Genomic DNA, 19,749 nt, shown 5'->3' on the forward strand with positions numbered 1-19,749 from the left:
AGCTGTGGTGCTTTGAGCGGTAACTCTAGTTTTGTACCATATCTGTCGACATTTGGGTCTAAGTTATGTTTGCAGTTGCAGTTCCATGTTTTTAATTATTATAGTCATTACCTCTGGAGCATCTGGGCTTTAGTTTTAGATAACACTAACGCTGGGTTGCAATGTTTATTTTAATTTCACATTTTCTCTTGTAGTGGTGGTAATTTTCTTGCTGTGGTGGCGCACCACTGCTAAATAAATTCAGAAGAACAACTGCAGCATGATGTTCTTTTAAATGTTTTTAGAGGCTACAGACAAACTGGCCCCATTAAGAGAAGTAAGAATAAAACAGAGGACAGAGCCCTGGATGAATGGTGATATTCTTGAAGCTATTCAGAAGAGAACTAAACAATATGTTAAACAGAGGGAAAATAAGGATATCATTACATGTGAAACAATGTTCTTACTCTTGTAGGATCTTGCTGTCGGTGGTCTGAGGGAAACCGAAGTCCATGACTTCATCCATCAGTTCATACACCGTCACAAAGTTGTCACGGATACTCTCCTCCTCGAGCTCCTTAAAGTATTCTTTAAACACCTACACACAAACAAATGAATACAGACTGTTGTATCCTAATAGTTTCAATATATGTGAACAGTGTGGGTGTGTGTTTATGTTTGTGTAATGTGTATACAGACAAAGCGCAGCGTGTCATATTCGACGCCCACCAGGAGGGAAAACAATTCAGGTGTAAACAGCGAAAAAACAAGCTAATTTATCAATTCAAATTCTGTCCCAATGCTTGTGTATTGCACCGCTAGAGCAGGTGACAGGTATTTTTTGCTATTCATGCCTGTAATTAAGTGTGAAGTACCAAGTACCAAAAGTACCAAGGGTATTATTGACGTGATAACCATCGAGAACCAAGGAGGCATGCAATATAAAGTCAATGGAGAGGGATACATTGCAGAGTGGATTCTCTGTTTCATAGAAAGTGAGCACAATCGCTTCAGTTTTTATCTGTGCTTTGTTAACATGGAATGAGTAAAAACTTGACACTGCCGTCTAGCATTTCAGGAAGTGGCTCAGGGACTCACCAATGCAGAACTATAATATTTCCACCGCTGCAGAGAACCACATCACAGCTATGGAGACGCAGAAGTATAAATCAGCCTTCACGCCCTCTTTAGTTGTGTTCCAGAAGAGTAAAAATTTCAGTTCGTTTTCCCACAGGGTGATTTTTAATAATAGATTATGCATTAGTAACAGCTTAACAGCCATAGTCCATTTGCTCTGGTTCCAATCAGAGGTATAATTGATAATTTGTTGCACTGTTCATTTGGTTCAGTTTGATTTCAAACTGCAAAAAAATGTAAACACACCAAAATGTATCAACTAAAGCCACGTGGGAGCTGTCAGTCTGCTCATTGGTCTGGGTCAGACAAATATGGCCAGGTTGATAGGCGGAGAAAGTGATTCCTTAAGGGATGTTTTTTTTTTCCTCTCTCATTTTATTGTGCAAACACAATTTGGTCAATACAGTATCCAACATGGGAGCACCAGCAGCAGCTATATAGAACCATTACATATGTCAACCCTTGCGTCATTGTGTTCCTATGCTGCTACTGTAACTGCTAGTTGCTAATGGTACCCAGTTGCTTCTTTTGGTTATTAATGACGAGGCTATAATGTGCACCTGAGCTACAGCAGTTGCTTCAGCCCAGAATGCACCTGCTTCCTGTAGTTGGGTCGAAAGTAGCTTGGTTCACATTCACATCAGAAAAGAACTGCTCCAGAGTTTGTTAGTAACCGTGTCGAGACCACAGTTATAAAACAGGTTCTTGGTCTGGTTCATTTTGTCCACACCTAAGGGCAATTGTTTGTTTCACATCTGGCCAAACAAACCACACGAAGGGGCTAAATGGACCAGAGTTCAATTCAACTGGACTATGCTAGGCAGGCGTGAGAGTTAAGTTTCATATATCAGACATACTGAAACACAACGGCACATCTGCTATTGCAGTGAAACTTTTTTTTTTTTTTTTCCCCAAAGGCATAACACGGCAGATAGTACTTGTACAAAAGGAACAACAGCGACAGCCGCACTCCTGCAAGACATGATTCAATCACATCTCCAAAAAGAGAGCAACCAAAGAGCAGATAACCTCTTCTAGATAGTCTGACTCATACAGGTTTGCACTCCACTCAAAGCTCTTTTGATCAAATCCAAAGTATCAGACAAGCCAGCCAATACAGGCAGGCTTTGTAGTCCGTTTTTGGGAATACTCTCACAGAAAAAAAAAAAACACCCCTTAATTTTAATTCCATCAGATGACATGAGATGCAGAGATAATTAATTTCACAGGAAATGGAAGTGCAATCTCAGCTAAAATACAGTTATGTGTAATGCGCAAATAACTCGATTCATTTTGATAGTCGGTTTTGGATATGCACAGCGGGGGTAAAATGACCGATTTCACTCGCTAATTACAACTTAGAATAAGGTCTTGGAAAAGAACACATACCTGAACTATTTTATAGAGGAAGGAGTACACCAGAGCAGCATTTGCGTTCTTCTTGGTCATCGCCACCACTGAAAAAGGGACTGTTAAGAAATAACAAGCACAGATCTACAAGTGACAACCATACGAGCAGAAAAGTTGAGTTAAAAAACATGCAAATTGGTCTCTGAAAAAGACAAGATGGAGATGGATGGTGAATATCCTTTAGATGTCCCTGGATGGTTAAGAGATGAATGCAATGAAATAAATTGTTGAAAAGGCTTCCTGAAAGCATCACACTCGCATGCAATTGAGAACATGGCCACAGGGATGTAAAGCAGCTCGGTTGTCTAATGCAGCGCGTTGGGAATACCACTTACTCACAACCGCAATATCATGCTGAATTAATAATGTGTGAGGAAGTTTGACTGCCCAATCTCCCAATGAAGAAAGAGGATATACAGTGCATAACACATCACAGTGAGGCTGTGTTCAATTTTTCAACTGGCTGCGATGCATGATATGATAGAACATGAAACAGAAGCCACTTGCTGTGCAGACCTGAAACACAGAACTTCCTATGGAAGCAGATACGGTTCAGGCTACAAGAGAAAAAAAAATTATCAAAAGATGGCAGGCAGGTACGTGATATATTCTGCTGAAAATATTCTTGATAATGTATTAAGCCTCCTTCGTCTGCACATGCGATCATAAATACACGTATATGATGGGTGGGCCTTGAATTTGAATTAGCAATTAGAAATGCAAATGTCTCTAGTAGGAAGAAAAGCAGCGGAAAGTACACAAAAATTCCCTCCCACACTAGTGACTCCTCATGTAAATGTATAAATGAAACCTTCTTACATGAAGGACAAACACTTTCCCACTAAAAAATGAACTACAAATGTCAATAATTGTCCATTTTGTCTCTTTATCACCTGTTGATATAACACAACAGTGATTCATCCTATAACAAATCCATGAAAGCTTTTACACTTGCTGCTCTTAACACCCAGTGTCAGGTAGGTGTTCCTCTGGTGCTATGGAAATGATGCATTTTACGTTTCCAGCAGCAATAACAGTGTGTGTTTGGATTAAGTAGAGGAAGAAGAACTGGGTAGCAGAGAGCGTGAGCAGCAATAGCCACCATGCCTGAACAGACAATAAAGAGACTCAAGAAAACAGAAACTTATCAAAATCGACTTAATAAACAAAATACCCTAGGAAAATGACATCAGTGTATCATCCAAACTGACTGGCAGGTGATCTCTGGGAAATGAAAATCAAAAACAATACATCAATAACAACCTTTAAGTATAAACAGAGGCCTGGAAATCTCCATAATTACTGGCATAATTCAACAGATGCTGAATAATAACCTGCATCCATACCAAACTGTGCACACCAAAAAAGCCCACTGATCATAAGCCACCGAAAAGTGAAGTATTCAGACATAAGCTGTGTTAGGATACGGTAGAGGTTGCTGTGTTTAATCCACAGGAAGTGGGAGGAGCCATGGGTTACCAGCGGCGTGATCTCGGCATCTTCTTCTCTCTTCATCAGAATTGGCATGAAGTGGTCGATCTCATTCATGTCCATGTTCCCCATGTAGTTACGACAGATCAGCACCTGAATGCCAAACATATGGCAGCAGACACTGTAATTGTACACATTTTAGACACATTTCTGTCACTCACCGAATATATAATGGCTGAGATATATGATTTAGGCAACAATGCTTAAACTCTCATAAATAAGACATGATCCATTTAACCCAGATCAATGTAATGCACACATAATGTTTCCAGCTCAGTTGCCTACTTTAATTTGTAGTTTTAAAGCTCAGTTTTTGTGACTTTTCAAAATAAACAGGAGTGAGTGAGTATACTGGGTCTTACAGCAAGGCTCATGTCGTATGCCCTCTTACACAGAAAAGCTACAGCAAAGAAAGGTGTGTGAAGTTTACAAATACTGGTAAGAGGGACAGAGTTGCCACCTTTGGTGGAAAACTCTACCCTTGGACTTTACACTTACACTTTTGTAATTAATTAACCTGTAATGTTGCATTCCAGAAATTCAGTGTATTCAACATAGAATGACTTCACTTTTTATTCTAGAATAAATTCACTTTTTTCAGTCATCCCTCTTTCCCACAATGTGCCTCATTCACTCCAATTTGTGATTTCCTAGGTTTCCCAATAAGACTTTCAACAACCCACAGAACAGGCGTAAACGTGGTGTTTTCAATCAAAGTGGGGGCCAAGGGGGGCGACACATGATATAAAATGCTATAAATACAACCGCTAATCCAACAAGTTTACCAACACTGAGGGTGTGAAGCACAACTGTGACTACTGAGAAAAGTCCAATCAACCGACAACAGTGTTCAAAGAATCCAACTCATTTGAATCTGAGAATTACCACACTTCTTAATTTTAACACACACACACACACACACACATTCACAACAAGATGAGTCAGCAGAGACTCTCAGTAGAGTCCTGACACACAGAAAGAAGTGAAGAAGAAGGAGATCAAAGCTTCTACGCTTGAGGGATCTCACTCACTCCCTCTCTCTCTCTCTCATATACACACACACACACACACAGAGCTTCCGCCTTTCTTTAATAGAGGAGCCTGTATTGCAAAGGGGTCACACGGGGTCAGAGACAACAAAAGCAGGAGGAAATAAGAAATAAAAAAAGGAAATACCAGGAAAGTAAAGTAATCTTTGGGAGGGAAAAGGATATGAACAGGCCACTGCGCGGCTTCAGTGAGAGGAGACGGAAACCACACAGTGAAAAGTTCAAAGGTCACTGGTGACAGAGAATGAGGTATGGGCAAATCTTTGTCTCTAAGAAGAAGCTGCAACACTGAAGAGCCTTGGCCCTATTTTAAGTGATATACTGTTTTGTTTTTTTTTTCCCCCTTTTGCTTCTTGGTAAACATTGCTGGAAAACATTAACCAAAACATCCTTCTTACTAATATAAACTGCAAGTTGCCTTTGTTGCCAACATTAGTTGAATATTCCATCAGCAAACATGTCAGAGGCAGACAACATTTTGATGGATGTATCTTTCTAAAAGGAAAAACAAAGTCAGCAGATTTGCCTGGACAGTTAGTGTAATATAGCCACATAATCAATATTAATAGATTTCAGTTCATGGAGTGTGTTACATCAATAAACAAAGGCATCCATAGGGGCTTACAATACATTACATACGTTGCTGTATTTATCTGCAAAAGACTGCCTTTTGCAGACTGTCTTGTTGCATAAATTAAACAAAAATACTAAGAGTGACACACACGCGGAAGAAAGGGACGTAAAGGAACACAGTGGATTAAAGTGAAGACATTAAGGAGGAATCATGATTAAGCTTAGAAGAATACCAAATACTTCAATGGAGTTTCAATACAAAAAAAGGAATGATTCATCAGGCAACCCACACAGGATCGTCATCTCACAATATCAGCTATCCTTCCCAGACTTATCAAACACTTATGATGACAAGCCATAACACCATTCTTATTCACTGCTCTACTCTGCATTCTGCCTTGTTCAGCTCCCCACTGTCTACATATCAGTGAGTAGGTGAACTTTTTTTTTTTGCCATTCAGACACTTTTGTTGTTAAGGACTATTTTCAGTCTCCTCACTCTGCAGCCGACTGCTGGACGTGAGGATGAGGACACAGCGGGATGCTAGGCTCATGCTTTGATAACACATACTGCATCTGAGAGGTCAGAAGCTGTGATGATAATGGCCAGACTGTTATCATTATCACAGACATGTTTTAAAATGGCTTATGTTTCACTTTAAGGAGTCAAGAGTCAGTATGTGAACAGGCTCAGTGAAACTCAAATTAAAAAATACAAAACATCGAGATACTGTAGTCTATTCAACAGATGCAATGCACTCCATACTGAACACCTCACACAATCAGTTATCCTATTTCATGCCCTTAAGCAGAGTGCAGCTATTTAATAATCCAAGACTCATAAAACGCTGCTCTGCATGAGTTATCTTCCTCCAGGTTCACCTACAGTGTTGGCTCATAAACACAAATATTCAGGTTTTAATAGAAGTTTAATTAACCTTTAGAAGTTAGTAGCCTAGATAGTGAGTGATTTCACTGGTTACAGATACTCCTTTTCAGTGTAGTGTTTCCTCTACATTTTTTAGCGGTTGGCTGGGAATTATTTAGTTTTAGATCACAGTTGCAGTTTGAATTCATAAAACTGTTCCTCATTAGATACCTTATCATCTTACCATTACGGAACTGAAATATCTAAAATACAGTCCTGCATTTACTTTCTGTAGAGTCAATGCTAAATGAATCAAAAGGAATGAATGCTGCTGCACTTTAACTGAGAAAAGAAAAAATACATCTTTTTCACATCACTGGTGGCCTTGATGATTTTTTTCCCCCAAGGATATCACAAAGGCTTTAGGGGAAGTTTGTTAATGGCAAGCACAGGCCAATCAGGCACTGTTTACAGTGGTTGTAATCAATAGAAACCACATGCCACTGACCTCTAAAGGCAAACGGCAAAAGAGGACCTTCATTTGAAAGCAAACAAGAACAGAAAAAAATCTATAGAGCTAATGCCTGTTTATATCACACACTAGCCTCTTGTATAACAATCACAACACAAAAACATTTACCTCCTCAACTGTTCAAAGAAAAACATCACTAAGATGATGATACTACAGTTTGTGATGAGTTGTTGGATAATTGTTTGTCAGATAAGGGCACATTCAAGATGATGTTCATTACAGCAGAAGCACTCACAGCTCCAGCAAGCTGAATGTCTCCACTCAAAGACCATGACAAAGAACCAACAAAGCGCCATGGCCCCATTTATAAAAGCTAGAGCTTTATGTCTACAGCTATTGCACTACTGAGGCATCTGGAATTCCTATGATTATGCTTTTACGCTTCCAGCAAATAATGAAAAAGCAAATCAGCACACCACACCAGAATAAGATATGAGTACAAAGGGAGAAATGGTCTAAAATTCAGAATCGTGAAAAAAGTTCCATGCAACACCCCTGACCAAACACTATGTGCTGTAGTGTGTTTATTCTCATCACTTGAGCTTTCAGCACAAGACCTTCATTGGAGCATATGCTTCCAGCAAATTAAATTTGGGGCTGTGCATGACAACCCGAACATTTTGACTATAAATGTCCATTTATTCAACTTTAAACTTCAGTCTACATGCTGTAATTAGGTCCCAGCAGCCTGCAGTGTGAAGCCCAGGAGCTGTGATGGGGATAGAGGGAGGGAGGGTGGTGTGGAGGCGGCGAGGGGGAGGGGAGGGGGGGTTTGCACAGCCTGAGGGTGGAGAGGTAAAGGGCAGAGGTGGAAACCGGCCTAGTTCTGCAGCATGTGTGTGTGTGCATGTGTGTCTATGTATGTGTGTGCACTAGGAGTGTTTGTATGCTTGCCCATGCATTCTGTCTGGGTCCACATGACAGCAGATGTGCATGTGGTTATCTGTGGGATGATTTCTGAATATTTTCATCCCGTATCACACTTCAGCAAGGGAACCTCGCATGGTCGGTGCAGAGAGGGGAGAGAGAGAGACAGAGAGAGAGAGAGAGAGAGAGAGAGAGAGAGAGCTGAAGGTGAAATGCTACTGACTTGCCCCAGGGCAGAGAGAGAGAGAGGGAAAAGAGGGGAGGGGGTGGCTTTAATCAGCACAATCAGACATCCAGGATATGAGAGAGAGAGTAATCCATTCCCCTGGCAGACACTGTCAGACACATGGGTCTTCTTCTTTTTCAGCAATTTCAGTATTTCCCACCCTCAAATCAGATAACCTCATCGGGTTTAATGTAAAACCTAGATCAATCAGAGGCTGGTGTGACACGTTATAGTATCTTAATTTATTAACGCCACATTGCAAGAAATAACTTGAGATAAAGCCTACTGTGTTCAGAGATAATGCTTCAACATGTCCGTGCACATGACATTTTTTCAGGACATAAAAAATACATACTGACAACAACCTATCCAAACTATGTTACAAAATACAGCTTATGTCTAATGAATGCCATCTCTACCCAAATACATTTTGGCCCACCTCTTGAAAATTTGGGAACATAATTCTACATGTTCTGCACAGTAATAGTAATATGTAAAGCACCCCATCCTATGGTATAGTAACTGTATTTATAGCCCAGGCCTGTGTGATTTTTTAACAGGCTCACGTTAATGTATGAGGGCTACAAATAGTACGGCTTTAACCTTTGAAATAGGACACATCACATAGTATAAGGGCTGCCTCGTTGAACAAGAACAAGCCTTCTGTGTATGGTGAACACTGCTGAAACGAGTTTGGCAAGTTCTGCCTCTCTTCCTGACTGCTTTCTCTTTTCCATGACGCTACAGTAGCCTGTCTTTTGTCCACAAATTGAACTGTGGGCTAAAAGTGGCTTTGAACAGCATGCAGATGTGATACACTTCGATACAAAATCATTTTAAAACTTCAGCGTCCGAAATATTTCCTGTTACTGTTGCACTTGATGTGGGCCATTGCTCCTCTCTTGCAGCAGGTGCAACGTTGATAGTATCCTCATGTCAACTTATCGCCCCCCTCCAACAAGTCGCAACAAACTCACCTTCCCCTTCAGGTCGAGGATAAATATCGCAGACGCCGACATCTTGATAATGAAAAATCCTCGAGTATAAGAAATAGACGAGCTATTATCTGTTGTACAGTATTTCCGTGAAATATGGGTCACTTAACTGGGCTAATACTTGCTCCCATCATCTTCCTTCCTCTTCTCCTCCGCTCCCTCAGTCGTTCAATTTGACTGCAACTCGCTGCTTTTCCGGACCAGAGTGTCAAATTACACACAATCACACACATGCGACTTCCGGTGATGCTTTGCTATTTGATTTGACACCACATCAGAGGTGTGATTAGGCAAATAAGACATCCACCAATATGAATGGCTGAATCAATCAAATATTCTTTTGTTGGCGTTGTTGTTGTTGTTGTTGTTGTTGTTGCTGTTGTTGTTGTTATTTCCAGATTCAAATCACAATCACCAGAATATAATCATAGCCCTAATCCAGCTATAACTTTCTAATCCTGCTTTATGGAATACCTCCCAGAAGTTGGAAGAGCATTTGGGAACAGCCGTGCAGGGAAATTGGTTAAATATGACTTTTTATGAATGTATGTGTGTTTTTATGTGCAAACCTTATGCAGCCATGAGCTAATATTTCATCAGGGAAATATAATGCACCATATTTCAGCACAATATTTTCAAACTGTATCGAACACAGCCACATTTAGTCTATTTTTAAGGTAATTTTAGAAATATTTATCAGTGCGCAGCAATAGTTGAACCTTTATTTTGAAAATAAAAAATCAGGTGTTCCGGTATTGCTCTGGCTGTCTGCAGGTCACTTGACGCAGCTGTTTTCCGGGTAGGACCCCCGCCTGTCAGCTGCAGCCTCGGTACAAACAGACCTGTCACTGTCAAGACATCAACTGGATGGGTTTATGAAGACCCGCTCCCAGCGCCTTTGTTAGACAAACTGTGCCTTCAGTTTCACACCATTAGTGGATTATTTTTTATAGCAGAGTATTGGTGTTTTCATCAGTGATGTAACCTAGGCCTCCATGATGAACAGAGGGTGTTGTAGTCGTCTCCATAAAATCATTAACTCACACCTTTATTTACCTTTAGAGAACATGTGCACCCACGACTCACACCAGTTTTACATGTAGATTGTATTTAAGATAGCCTACCTGCCATTATGTCACACTAAAAAGCTCCTTAGACCTGAATTATATTCCACAGGTGAAAAGTGAGGTAGGAATCTAGTCTAGGTGGGCTTGCTCTGTGCTGTGACCCTGGTGAACGTTAATTAACATAGACTGAACCCATGTGATGAAATTCATCACTGAATTTTATTGAGAACAGAATGGTCCTGAAGGTCCTAAATGTCACACTTATAACATTCTTCCTGCACTTTTAACCTTCTTCCACAACATGAAAAACTGGAAAATCTTACAGCAAACTGAACAGATGAATGCACAGATGAATGTTTGGCACTGTGTTAATCTGCACTGCACATTGCTGATATCATTGACCAAGGTTAAATGAGATTTTTGTCAATACAAAGAGCAAACAATCTTATCCGCTTATTTAATTATAGCACATAATTTGTATAGAATCGCATACATTCATGACTACTCACAGGTTTGATTAGATATCACTGGCAACAAATGACAGTACAAAATGACATGTTGGATTACTGACAGTTCTCATGTTTTCATTTCATACACTGTGGGGTACCCCTCCACAAACGAAACTCAGAGTGTTTTTCTTCTGTTTTGGGCTGGCAGATCAATAAGCACTTGACCAGATATCCTCAGCCAGACATGCATTTTGCTGAAGACCACATTCATTTATTTATTTTTTATTTTTGTCCCCTCCAAATTTTGCTGCTTCTCTAGCAGAAACTTTATCACTTTATTACTTATGTAGAACTGGGGAAATAGTGTAATCTAAAATTATTACTCTTCTGTGCTGCCAACTAAATGAAACAAGTGCAAAATTAATTTTATTCCTTTTCCTAAAAAAAAAAAAAAAAAAATCTTTCAAGGACTTTGAGCGGTCTTCAGACTGCACCTTGAGAACTATTTCCATAATAATCCATGTTGCTTGAAGTTATCAGTGCTACTTTGCCATAACATTTGGTTCTGAGCACTGACTTTCAAATGTCTTTCCTTTTCTTAAACTTAGCCGCTTTTTGGAAAGTTTCAAATTTTCCACCAATTTCCCAACTGACATCTCTCCATCCATAATTTGCATTTAACTTAAGAAGGAAATTTTAAAAAGTAGGAGTGGATAACTGGTGATTCACAGGGCCAGAGCAGACAAACAATACGAAGCCAGTGGTAACATATGGGACTCCCCCCTAAGCGATGGTGAATTCATCATCATCCATTTCTTCGTCCTCTTCCTCAGTGTCCCCCATGTCCTCTGCTGCTCTCTCAGCCCTCTCTCTCTCACTGGGCTGGATGTAGTTATCCTCAATGAAGCCATCATCATCATCCTCACTCATATGCGGGATAGAGTGGGGGTTCATTCCACATCCCTGATGCATGGCAAATTCCACATCCATGCCTGGCAGCAATAATAGAAACATTCATTATCCTTCATCCTAATCATAATATTCATACGTAGCACGCATACAAACTTAGTAAAGGCAGATGTTCTGGTATTTCCATTTGCTGCAGATTTTAGCAGAAAATTGAGTTAAGGCAACACTTGTAACACCTCACTATCCATTCTGTTAAGTTTACATCTACATCTTAATGAGGACTAGTAATTGTTCAAAAGGAAAACCCATATTGTCACGGTCAAGTGACAATATATATCTGCAATTTGAGCATTTACCTCCTTATCTATGGGTTCAGAAAGTTCTGCAACCCTTGGGTTTAAGTTTTTTCAACTAAGATAAGTGAAAGTTAAGATAAAATGAAAAATGCAAAGTTGTCAAACTAAACTTTTCTTAGGTTCTGAGAAGCTCATATTCTGGAGAGACATGGTTTCACCGGACAGCAGCAATATGTCATTCCTGTGGAAAGTCCAGGCAGTTTGTACTAATATGCAGAACTCTTCTTCAAACAGGAGATGCAAGGCTCTGAACTGTGATGTCATGTTGATGTACAGCCTGGAGCTGCTCCATCACCACTGATTAATGAACTGAGGCTGGGTAATCACGCAAAGTTGGGTGAACTTTTACTTCCAAATGAGCTTTTAATTATTGCTGTGTTATCAGTTCACAACCAGAACAAGAGCCTCCCAGAAAATCATCTCTGAAACTGTCACCTTTTCCATCTTTTTGAATTCTTCCCACAGCTTGCTGGCCATGAGAGATGGCCGTGAGCACTCATAAATGCAGACCGAACTGTCCCAGGGTACAAGGAATAATTTGATGTAACATTTTGAAGCTGAAAATATGTGGCATTTTCTTCTTCTGTTTGACCTTCATACTGTATCTTGGTCTGAGTTTGTTTATTAGTTAATGGAATATTGAAGCAAAAAATAGAAAAGTCGGCATATTTAGGATTATTTGTTAAGACACTTCATTGAAACTGCAGGATCATTTGTTGGAGCAAAAATGACTTTCATTGGAGATTGCAATGCAATGCGATGCAAACCAGTTGTTTCCAGGGTCACTGAATGCCAGATGTTGTAATGTTTGTCTCCATAATGTGACAAGCACCATACCAATAAATGAAGAAATAAACACAGAAATAAAAATCAGTATAAAATAAAAAAAATAAATAAAAATGTTAAGGTATCCCAGTAAGTGAGTAAGTAAAAGAAAACCAACCCGAGGGATCACATTGGCTAATGTTGTCTCCCTCCCTCAGCCGGGTGTGCCTGTAGCTGGCCAGGTAGCGTCGAACCACCTGGCATTTAGCCAGGAGGGCGATGAGGATGGAGATGGAGATGGCTGTAACCAGGACGGCCACCAGGAACTCCCAGTTTTGGCTGGTGGGTTTGCTTGGCTGGCTCAGCGTGTCTGTAAGAGAAAAGGTGGAAAAAAGGGAAAGCCAACTTTATTCAAACAGATCTAGTTGTTGTTATTATTTCCAGGAGACCAGATGCATAAAGCTGGCAGCCTCTTTGCTTGATGCCACCCGTGTTTTCATCCCTCCCACTATGCAAAGCATCCAAATGCTCAAACTCAGCTTTTGCTTCAAGCCAGGTGAAACAAACAACGGCGGCCCATTTCACTGTGGGTTAGGCGACGACTCACTGTGATGGCTGTCCTCAATCCAAGAGGGCAGCCATCAGCAGCAACTGCATTTATTCCACAGCTGTGTCTGTCACAGCATCTCTCAATTGTTTTTGAGCTATTAAAACTGTAACATTTAAGATCAAAGTTAGACTTGCAACACTCTGCCGAATGAATGATTTCTCTTCCACAATGCAGAGGTAAATGAATCCGTACCATTTTGGGTTGTTGTACGGATAGTTGCAGGAAGTGTGTCATTTGATGATGATTCCATCTGGCTCTTGTTTGGGTAATCTATTTTGAGGGGATGACTTCTTCTGTGTGGCTCACTCTGTTTTTGGAGGAGACGTGTCTCTTCAACAGGGGCACCATTCACTCCAAGAAACCATGGATCATGGGTGCATGCAAGTTCCCAGCTGAAAACAGAAAGTCAGTGTGTGGGAAGTACAGTACCATGGTTTGTCACCCAAATACAGTCTCTTTGACCCGGTTAACCGCTGGCTCGCTCCACAAGCTCCAGCTGGCACTGAAACGAGTTCTTGAATTCCTGTAATTCAGGCTGGGGTGGACATTTTATTTCCTTCACATCCAACAGTTAGTAATGCTCAAACTGGTTTGGCGTAATGTTGTCCTTGGGCAAAATGTGAATGGGGATTGACTAGCAGTGCAGAGCAGGTCTTTTCCCAGCTGGGGGAGGTAGTTGTCTGGGAGATTTATCTTGACCACATGGGGGTCAAACCTCCAGAGCTCCACTAGGTGGCAAGGTTGAGTGATGGTGCTGTTTGGTTCAGTGACAAGTCAAGGGTGGTGACATTATTCGCCCATGTAAGGGATGATATGTAACTCACAATCCTCTTGCTGCAGTCAAATGAGCATCTAGAGACAGATAGAGAGAGAGAGAGAAAATTGGGAAGAGAGGAATAGATTAGCAACATTAAATCAACACCATCTTTCTGTCAAGCCATCAATTTTACACATGTGCTAACAAAGGCATCTTGCATAAAAAAGAATCAACGACTTCTTCAATTATGCAGAATATCAGCAAGATGCCCCAGTTGCATCTGTGGCGTTTAATTCTTTTGGACTCTTTGCGACAGTAAATGCATATTTCATAACCAAACCACACAAAAAGAAAGGCAACAACAAAATGACCTGAATAGTTTACTTATCTATGACGGAGGGGGAAAAAAATCATAATAAAGGGAGATATTATCGTGGTTTAAATTTAAAAGTCACAATTTAGAAAGTTACAAGCACTCAGACACTCAGGAGGGAAACATCCACAACAGGAAAAGTGTGCCACAAACAGGAAGCTCCACACGCTGTAACACCTTCCTTTGTAGGCCTTGCTGACATTCAGTGCAAGCAAAATGGGAAATCAAGAATTTCTGTGCGAGTGAGGGAAAGAGAAAAGAAAGAGAAAAGAGACAGACTGATAGAGAAGCCGACACTAAATGTAATGATATTAGTTATGCCACTTAAGTCCTTTGAAACAACAAAAACACGCTTATGAGCAATTTCCGTTCACCTGACCTTCATGTCTTTAGACAAGGGTTGAAAATTAACGCTAGAACGTTCTTAACACGAGGCAGCAGAGCCACTGAACTGCCCTGTGACATATTTCTTCTTGGAGTTTCTGCTGATGAAGTCTGAGTTTCTATAAGTGGCAGGCTTTTCTCTGTTCAGCCATGGTGGCTATCACTGCTCATGATGACTACCCAGTTCTTCTTTTTATTCTCCCAAACAAAAGGCTGCTGCAGTGAATATACTGTAAAATGCTTCACTTCTTTCTCGCCAAAGGATTTATCAGAACTGCAAATATTAAAGCTTTCATTAAATGAGTATAGGCTGAGTTACCATTGCTTAATATCAATCAGCAGTAGGAAAGGGTGAAATTGATATTTATTTGAATTAAAATGACACTGACATTTACTTTAACACTTTGGTCAACAGTATTTTTAGCATCCTGTTAGGCCAATGTCGAAAAATGCATGTGTATACTGGCATCAGAAGTTTAGCTGTATTATTATCAAGGCTGCTACAGTGTGCAGGTGGTTATACCATTTGTATTTTATTTTAGGAAACTTTTAAATCAGAAGATGTCAGGTTTTTGCGTGCACATCTACCAGAATCAATATTCAACCCACAAATGTCTGATTTTCTACCAGATCCTGTCAGGATCTCGTCCTTTCCAAAGCAACAGGAGAAAACTGTGGCTGCAGGCAATAAAGTGGGTCGACTGGAACAGGAGGAAAAAAAACGCAAGTGTCTGTAGCACAATCCTGTTGTTTCGTGCCATCATTTGGTGTGATTGCTGCCATTTCTGTCTCCAAAATGCATGCCCAGCTCTCCTACATCATCATTGTCTACAAAGTCTGAAGAAGTCTGTATGTGTATGATCCATAATCCATCTGTCAGTCTGTCATCTGTCATCTAACATCTGGCATCTATGATTTTTACAGGCTGTTCATACATTACTCCTCCAAGCATCATCTAAAGACACTGCAGTGTTTCCAACAATTTTTAACCAGAACCCGCTGTTATGATAAATTAATTGTGTTTTTTAGTCCACCGTGTTATTCCCACTTTATTTTGAACCTGTATTCAGTTGCCATTTGTGATGGAGGTCACGCTGCCCATCTAACGTGTCTGAAAATGTGTCTCACTCTGACGCATACTGCACCTTCATTTGCTTTGACCTGTGTGACATGACACTATAACACGTCAGTGATGTTGTGAATGCAAATAGTTTGGAAGTCCTCAGTGCACACCGGTGTTTGGAAGAAGGGCACTATTGTGTACAGCTATTTGCAAATTAGTCAAAATGATCGGTGATTTGCATGTTTATGAACTTTAATATAGGTCAAAAAGCTGACTCACTGTATTTGCATTATGGCTATAAAGATGAAGATCTCTTGTGTTATCCATTCCTAGAACCGCACAATGCTCTGTCTGGGGGATATAAGTTTAGTTTAACAATGTACACACTTATATTTTGAAATGCCATGAGACATATGGGGTGATAGGCTTCAGCAACTGTTTTATATGGGCATTGATTTTGGACAGTTTGACTCAGGATAGAGATCTTGAAATATTACTGAAATATTATGAGGAAGATATAGTTTAATTCTACATCTGGACATTATGTAAACGTCATTTAGGACTTTGGACTGATCAGTCTTTTCAGTTTCAGTCTCCCTAAGATGGGTTTGTTGCTTTTTCTCTCAGACTAGAGCTTTTGTTTCACAGAGTGGAGCAACTATGTTGTTTCTTGAAGGTTTGTGTGACTTTCTTTTAACTCTCTCTCTCTCCCGGGCTGCTTGCTTTAGCGCAGCCTCTCCTGGCTCCAAGGTAATTTTTCACAGAGAGAGGGCTTTGGCTGGCTGGCTGGCCATTAGGCCTCTTCCCTTTTGTCTTCTTCTGCTATTCTGTTCAGGAGCATTGGCTGTAAACAGACTGGTAGGGTTGCCTTTATCTCTTCCTGTCCTGTCCTCACAGAAGCAAAGCATAACAAAACACACACAAGGCAGAGCAAGACTCGGAATTATGGGAGAGAAGCCTGGGAGCAGGGGATGAATATGTGTCAGATGTTTTTTTGTGTGTGTGTGTGTGTGTGTGTGTGTGTGTTTGCTGTGCATTGGTGTTTGCGTGCTTACTTTTGTAGGTCTTTTTGAATTTAATCATAATCCTGCATGTGGACATTCATGTATAACAGCCCATTACCTTCTTTATCTGCGTTTGAATATTGGCATTGAAGCAAGGACGAATCTGTATTTTTTTGAGTCATTTTAGATTCACTGTTCCAATTTGTCAGCTGAATGTCAGCTGAGACACTGATGAAGGCCAGAGGGTGGAAAACGTTCTGTCTGTCATGAAACTGAATTATGGATTGAAATATATTCTCCTTGTGGAGTGTGATGGTGTTCCTTTGAACAGACAAATTAACCACAAGCAATTTTCTGGCTAGAAATTCAATTATGGCAGGTTGAGGTGACATAGTATTTAATGTCAGACATCTCTTGTCATAGTTTGCTTTACAAATAGCTCCATTTTGAATCAAAAAGATATCCAATTACATAAAAGGCTCTAGCCTTTATATATTTTCTGCTAAAGGCTCATCAGAAGATGCATTTTGCTTCACTAGGCATAGCACTTCCAGATGATACTTGACCAAACAAAGCTCTGTTTGTTTTCTGGCTGCAGTAGCTGTATAAATGGCTCTTCACCTGTATGGTACATCAGCACACCTTTTATCTGATTGTCTGACTGTGCCTCTCTCTCTCTCTCTCTCTCTCTCTCTCTCTCTCTCTCTCTCTCTCTCTCTCTCTCTCTCTCTCTCTCTCTCTCTCTCTCTCTGTGGCTGCGAAAGTAGGTAATACATAAAGACATCTCTCAGCTGACCCTTACACCAACAGGCCACGGAGCAGAGACTGAGCCACCCTCCTTCCCTCTTATCCAAGTGCCAAGTTATGTATTTTTATCATTGCTTTGAAATTTGTGGGGAAGTTACGCTGTGCCATTGTTTGTCAAGAATAATGGCTTATGAACCGATGGCCCAGTAAGTTGAAAAACAGCTGGCTCAGTGACATTGTTCATGAGTGTGATTTCTTTACTCAGACACAATTCAGGCTCAACAGTGCTGTGGTGAAACCAACTATTAAACTATTTAAACATCATTATTTAAGCACATCATTGCTCTAGATAATGATATATTTATTTATTTATTTAGCCAAAGCATCATTGAGACAAGGTCACAATAGCTAAATCTAAGCTCACTTAAGTTAAGTGCACATGATTATCATGCTTTTCTTTGCCTTTCAACCTGGGAATAATGGCAGTGTCAACAGAGAAACCACAGAGGCACAATGAGTGTGGAGCCAACCTTAGTAACAGCTAAAAGCAAAACATACTGCACAACTGGTATCATAACTCCAGTGACATGTGATATTTAACGCTTCAGCCACCTTCAGCACACTGCTCCTTTGTGAAATGACAGGCCCTCAGCGCATGCAAGATTATTTACATGACCACTGTGATGTTGAAAATTTGGTTAATCAAAGTGGGTTGCCAGTGGTGTGGTAGTATTTTGGGTGAAAACAGAAAGCATCCAATATCAACATGTGGGTTGGTATAGTCTTGCTGTCAGAGTTGTGCAATAGGAACATGGTGTTCAAGATGCAGACATCAACTCTCATTTTTTACCACATAAATAACGCTCTGTGTGTGGTATTCTTGGTTGCTCTGCCTTGAGAAGTGTTAGCTTTTAGCCGTCAGGAGGCACAGGGAATGATCTGGCATTCAGATGACAGGAAAGTATAAACCTTGGGTGAGTTTCTTTTCAGCATTTGAGAAGAAAATGGTCTTCCGCATTCACCACAGCACTAAGACAGAACAGTTGGTTTATAATGCATTATATACTCTGTACTGATATGTCCTTACTTTGTTAAAAGTCAACAATGTTGACTTACCTGGCACTGCCACCTTCCCCTCTTTAAATATGTTTAAATTAAAGTATGGAGTGGTCATGTCATGAGGCATTGTAGTAATGGCATGTAGGTGAATGTAAAAGCTTGTCAAAATGTAAATAAATTATCACTCTAAAGGGCCTGAAAATGTAATTTGAAAATGTTTGTAGTAAAGTTACCCCAAGTGTCATCTTCTTTATCTTCTCTTAGTCAAGTTATTTTTACATCAGAGATATAGATATAGGTATAGATATAGATATGTATTTTTGCACACCTTATGTTATCATAGTGGCCAAATAATGCAACAATGTGGTTACATTATTAATGACAATATTACATTAGTAGGTTTTCATACATTTTCAACCCATTTCAAGGGACAGTTAATCACCTTTTGCAAAGCTGCATTGCATTGTCTGGAAGTTATTATATTATCTGTTGCTACAGGTATGCAAAACAAGCACCTGCCCGGAGTTTTCTTGTTTGATGAACAGAGAGTGGAGATCGTCACATGATCTTACATAAGGCAGTGCAAGCAACAGATGACATTGGCAAAGCTCACAGTGGGAGAATAATCCGAAAGTCAGCTGTTTATTTCATTTGCCTTACCTGTTCTCATGTCCCTGCAGACCTCTCTGGCTTCAGCTGCTTCACTCTCTCTCTCTCTCAGAACTCACATTTCACTGCAGCATTACCTAGATTTGTTTTGTCTGTGAAATGGAGTCACGATGTGCAAAGGTTGAAAGAGGTGTGCTCTGCACTTGCTTCCGAGAAGGGCAAGTTAATGGATAACTTTGTAACTAAGGTGTGCTCCCTCCCACTTGCTATTCCTCCTCTCTGTCCAATGACACAGCAGGCCTGGTCAGAGGCAAACCTGTCACCTGTTGCTGCCAGTTGAGGCTAGTTGCAAGGTAAAACATGATTTGTGACCTCCATGCTAACACAGACCTTATTATGCATGTGTAAAATATCAGCACTGATATTCCTTATAAAGATACAGAAAACACAAGGTTTTCGCTTGACCCTGT

General features: G+C 40.3%; 2 protein-coding genes across 2 annotated transcripts in view; both read right to left on the bottom strand.

The window, feature by feature from the left end:
- Positions 1–9,299, bottom strand: part of ap1m3 (adaptor related protein complex 1 subunit mu 3) — a 38,294-nt gene extending 28,995 nt beyond the window's left edge. The window contains exons 1-4 of the mRNA XM_030050268.1: positions 9,110–9,299; positions 3,954–4,110; positions 2,506–2,573; positions 447–577 (exon numbers count right to left, since the gene is read on the bottom strand). Of these exons, the coding sequence (XP_029906128.1) occupies positions 447–577; positions 2,506–2,573; positions 3,954–4,110; positions 9,110–9,151 (398 nt within the window). The 5' untranslated portion in view covers positions 9,152–9,299. The remainder of the gene's footprint in view (positions 1–446; positions 578–2,505; positions 2,574–3,953; positions 4,111–9,109) is intronic.
- A 1,152-nt stretch (positions 9,300–10,451) lies between these two features.
- Positions 10,452–19,474, bottom strand: c4h1orf210 (chromosome 4 C1orf210 homolog). Its single transcript, XM_030049838.1, has 4 exons — positions 19,331–19,474; positions 13,476–14,135; positions 12,852–13,043; positions 10,452–11,635 (listed from the first exon to the last, which is right to left on the bottom strand). The coding sequence occupies exons 2-4, from the start codon at positions 13,531–13,533 to the stop codon at positions 11,427–11,429; spliced, it is 459 nt and encodes a 152-aa protein (XP_029905698.1). The 5' UTR covers positions 13,534–14,135; positions 19,331–19,474; the 3' UTR covers positions 10,452–11,426.
- Positions 19,475–19,749: the final 275 nt, after the last annotated feature.

This window comes from Myripristis murdjan, chromosome 4 (assembly GCF_902150065.1).
Source record: "Myripristis murdjan chromosome 4, fMyrMur1.1, whole genome shotgun sequence".
Lineage (NCBI taxonomy): Eukaryota > Metazoa > Chordata > Actinopteri > Holocentriformes > Holocentridae > Myripristis > Myripristis murdjan.